Genomic DNA, 4,068 nt, shown 5'->3' on the forward strand with positions numbered 1-4,068 from the left:
TGAACATCATATTACCACCAAATCAGGGTTAGTTTTGGGCCTTTCAAGTTATAAGCCGTTTAAGAGAGGAATAAAGCTTGTCGACTTCAGCTGTTAAATTTTGGAAGAGTATATTTTATATTTTACTGTTTTGGAACTCATGCAGAAACCCCCCCGATGAATTTGTTGTGATTCTTTGTGATTGTTAAGGATTAATATCTTTATTTTTTCATTTTCTATTTTTATCTAATTTTTGTTTGATTGAGTACAGTATCCTAAATTTACAATTACCTAGCTATTAGTTGTATGCAATGTATTTTTTAAGAATTTAAATTTTTTGTTTGTTGTTTATTAATGAATTTCGTTATATGTTTCAGGTTTTATTTTGTTTTAAAAAAACAGATTTAATAAAGTTTGAGAAAACCTTTATAGACTACATATTTAATTTTTTGTGTAATTAAGTATATAGTGTTAATTGTGGTTATTAGTAAGTATATGATATGCGTATATTTACATTTTTACTCGTAACTAAAGCGTAAAAGCAGTTGCACTTGTTTAGCAGGCTTTACTCATAAATTATTTACAGGTTGTCTGTTCAATTTAAAATTTTTTTTTAATTTGGATATGCTTATCTATGTGACCTTGAGAAGCCCTGTCACCTTTCAAACAATCTCTTGTCACCGAAACGTGGAGATGTTCAGTTGCTCAATTTACCCAGCATTTCAGCAACTTGGAAATTTGAATACAACACCAAGGAATGGCAACCCAAATGTTCTAAAAATGAAGGTATATCTGATTTTTTTGTTGTTGATTGAAATGTATTGGATATTATTTTATTTGACAAAAACAGGATTAAGAGACTTAATCTTAAGATGGAACATTTGGTTTATATTTTTCCAATAATCAGGTTTTTGCCAAATCGCTTTTGTAGTCTTTAATGAATTGAATTGGTAATTCAGTATTTTCCGGTAGGCTGCATCAAAACATTGAAAATTGTAGAAAGAGCAAAGCCAAGAGGGATAGTCCATGTAATTGAGAGGCAATTTGAGAAGCTGGAAAATCTAATTTTTTGATTGTATTTTTTTTTTCAATATATTCTTTTATTGAGTACGGTATCCTAAATTTACACTTATCCAGCTATTAGTTCTATGTTATGTTTTTTTTAGAATTTCAGGTTTATTTTTTTTCTATTTTCATTAATGTTGTTTAAGGTTTTAGTTTACTTTATAAAAAACAGATTTTAAAAAGATTTTAGAAAAAAACCTGTATATCCTATACATTTAATTTTATGTCTGTATGTCATGCCTGTATATTTACATTCTTTACGTAACTAAAAAGAAAAAACATTCACATCTGCTTAGTAAGACTTACGATTAAAATCTTCAAATTTATGTTTAATTTAAATTTTCTTTTAGAATTTGAAGACACTTAACCATGTGACCTTGAGAAGCCCTTTCGTTTTCTAGATCATCTTTTCTCACCAAAACTTGACGACGTTTTCGTGCTGAGTTTATCTAGTATTTCAGGACCATGTAGATTTGAAGACGACACCCAGGAAATGCAACCCAAATGCTCTAACAAAGAAGGTATATCTGAAAATTTTTATCTTAAATGTATTGGATGTTATTTTATTTGATAAAAACAGGAGAAAGAGACTTTATCTTAAAATGGAACATTTGTTTTATCTTTTTTCAATGTGCAGGTTTTGGCCAAACCGCTTTTGCAGTCTTTAATGAACATTTTTAAACTTTCACAAAGTAGTTTTGCAGGTTTTATTATTTTCAAAAAGCTTGATAATAAGCCTTAAAACTATATCTGTATATAAATTTTATAATCCATATTCATAGTATATATTTCTCTTCAAATTAAGAGATAAAGAAATAAATCTTTCTATTTTTTGATTTTAAGGTGTACTTGAAAGAAGCAGAAAATCGGCAGCTATTATCTGAACTGCCTACCAGAAATTTTTAATTTATAATATTAATTTACTGAAAACACTAGATTCAAACAAAAATACTAAATTTATTTTGTGTAGATGGAGTCAAAATTTGTTTGTCTGCTTAGGAACGAGTTGTTTTAAATATTTTGCTAGAAGAACATAGCGAGTCTCATTGGATTAAAAAAAAGAAAACAAAAGTCACGTTTTCTTCAGAGAGATGAATCCTTTTAATACAATGTGAAAAACGATGAAAAAAAAAAAGATGAAACGAACAATCAGAGCCTAGCAAAATAAAATTATACCAAACAAAGTTTTTTCTGCATGTAAATACACGATGATGAGCTCTTACTAGTTCTCTTTTCAATCATCAGTCGCCTATTTAATAGTTATTTGTAAGACCTGAGGAAACCGTGACTTACGTCGTTTTTTTTAATCCAAAGCTTTGTGGCTACCCAAAAATTTCAAACATTAAAAAATGATGTGCAGTCTTTTATCTCTCTCTCTTTTTGTCACAATAATTCCTGATATTTTAGGTAATATTTACTCTACATCAATTATCGTTTGATATAAACCAATGTATACTTTTTGATCTTTTAATGTTTCATTTTTGCTCTTTGTTGCTTAAGAATAACTAATTTTAAAAGCTATTAAACCTGTCCCATTTTGGAAGATTTTTTTTTTTCAGTTTTAAGAGTTTTGATTTTTTGTTTGATTTGGTTAGTTCTGTAGACTTTTAAACTTTTAGGTCTCTTCTCACCACACGTGTCTGGACTTCACCTACAGGGAAATACGTCACTAGTTGTTTCAAAGAATCCATCCACATGCAGTCTCTTAATTTCGTTTGCATCAGAATCTGAAGGAACAGGCCTAGAATATCAGAAAATAGTGAAAAGTCACCTTGAAAGAAAAATGTCTGGAAAATTGACAAGATATCAAAGAACTCATAAAATGAAAGAGGCATATAAATGTGAGGTGTGTGATAAGACCTTTTCTCGAATGCACACTTTGAACCAACACAAAAGAGTGCATACAAGTGAGAAGCCGTTTAAGTGTAATGTTTGTGACAAAGCCTTTCCTGTTGCACAAAGGTTAAACTGGCACCAAAGAGTGCTTACGGGTGAGAAACCATTTAAGTGTGATGTTTGTGACCAAGCTTTTTCTCAAGTTGCACATTTGGACACCCATAAAAGAGTGCATACGGGTGAGAAGCCGTTTAAGTGTAATATTTGTGACAAAACCTTTACTGGTACTCAAAGTTTGAACCGACACGAAAGAGTGCATACAGGTGAGAAGCCGTTTAACTGTGATGTTTGTGACCAAACCTTTTCTCAAGCCTTAAATTTGAAAATCCATAAAAGAGTGCATACGGGTGAAAAACCGTTTAAGTTTGATTTATGTGACCAAATATTTTCCCACGCAGTAAGTTTGAACGCCCATCAAAGAATGCATACGGGTGAGAACTCGTTTAAGTGTGACGTTTGTTATAAAACATTTTCTCAATCTTCAAATTTAAACACCCATAAAAGAGTGCATACAGGTGAGAAACCGTTTAAGTGTAATGTTTGTGACCAAACCTTTCCTGCTGCACAAAGTTTGAACCGGCACCAAAGTGTGCATACAGGTGAGAAACCATTTAAGTGTGATGTTTGTGACCAAGCTTTTTCTCAAGCATTAAATTTTGATACCAATAAAAGAGTGCATAAAGGTGATATACCATTTAATTGTGACATTCTTGATCAAAGCTTTTCTTGAGCACCAACTTTGTACACCAATAAAAGATTGCATACGTGTGAAAAACTATTTAAGTGTGAAGTTTGTTACAAAACTTTTTCTGTTTTGTAGGATTTTAACACCCATAAAAGAATGAATACGGATGGGAAATTATCTAAATCTTATATGCGTGACCAAACATTTTCTTGATAAAAAAATTTGAACAAGCACCAAGGAGGTCCCATGAGTGAGTAGACAGTTATACTATGTATGTGAGAAGTGTTTTTTGAAAGTTTGCTGTTTGAATACATTTCAAAGACTGCTTACAGAGGAGAAACCTTTCATATGTTATGTGTGTAGAAAAACTTTTGTGACTTTAGCAATATTACAGGCACTATAGTGTGCATGAGGGGGTGTATGATGATTGTTGTATCCTTTGT

General features: G+C 31.0%; 1 protein-coding gene across 1 annotated transcript; it reads left to right on the plus strand.

The window, feature by feature from the left end:
• Positions 1-693: 693 nt before the first annotated feature.
• Positions 694-3,670, plus strand: LOC148948191 (uncharacterized). Its single transcript, XM_089096129.1, has 2 exons — positions 694-765; positions 2,664-3,670. The coding sequence occupies exon 2, from the start codon at positions 2,828-2,830 to the stop codon at positions 3,668-3,670; it is 843 nt and encodes a 280-aa protein (XP_088952255.1). The 5' UTR covers positions 694-765; positions 2,664-2,827.
• The last annotated feature ends 398 nt before the right edge of the window (positions 3,671-4,068 follow it).

The sequence above is a fragment of the Artemia sp. Qi Xiang Cuo genome, chromosome 10 (genome assembly GCF_049724085.1).
Source record: "Artemia sp. Qi Xiang Cuo chromosome 10, ASM4972408v1, whole genome shotgun sequence".
In the NCBI taxonomy this organism is placed as follows: Eukaryota; Metazoa; Arthropoda; class Branchiopoda; order Anostraca; family Artemiidae; genus Artemia; species Artemia sp. Qi Xiang Cuo.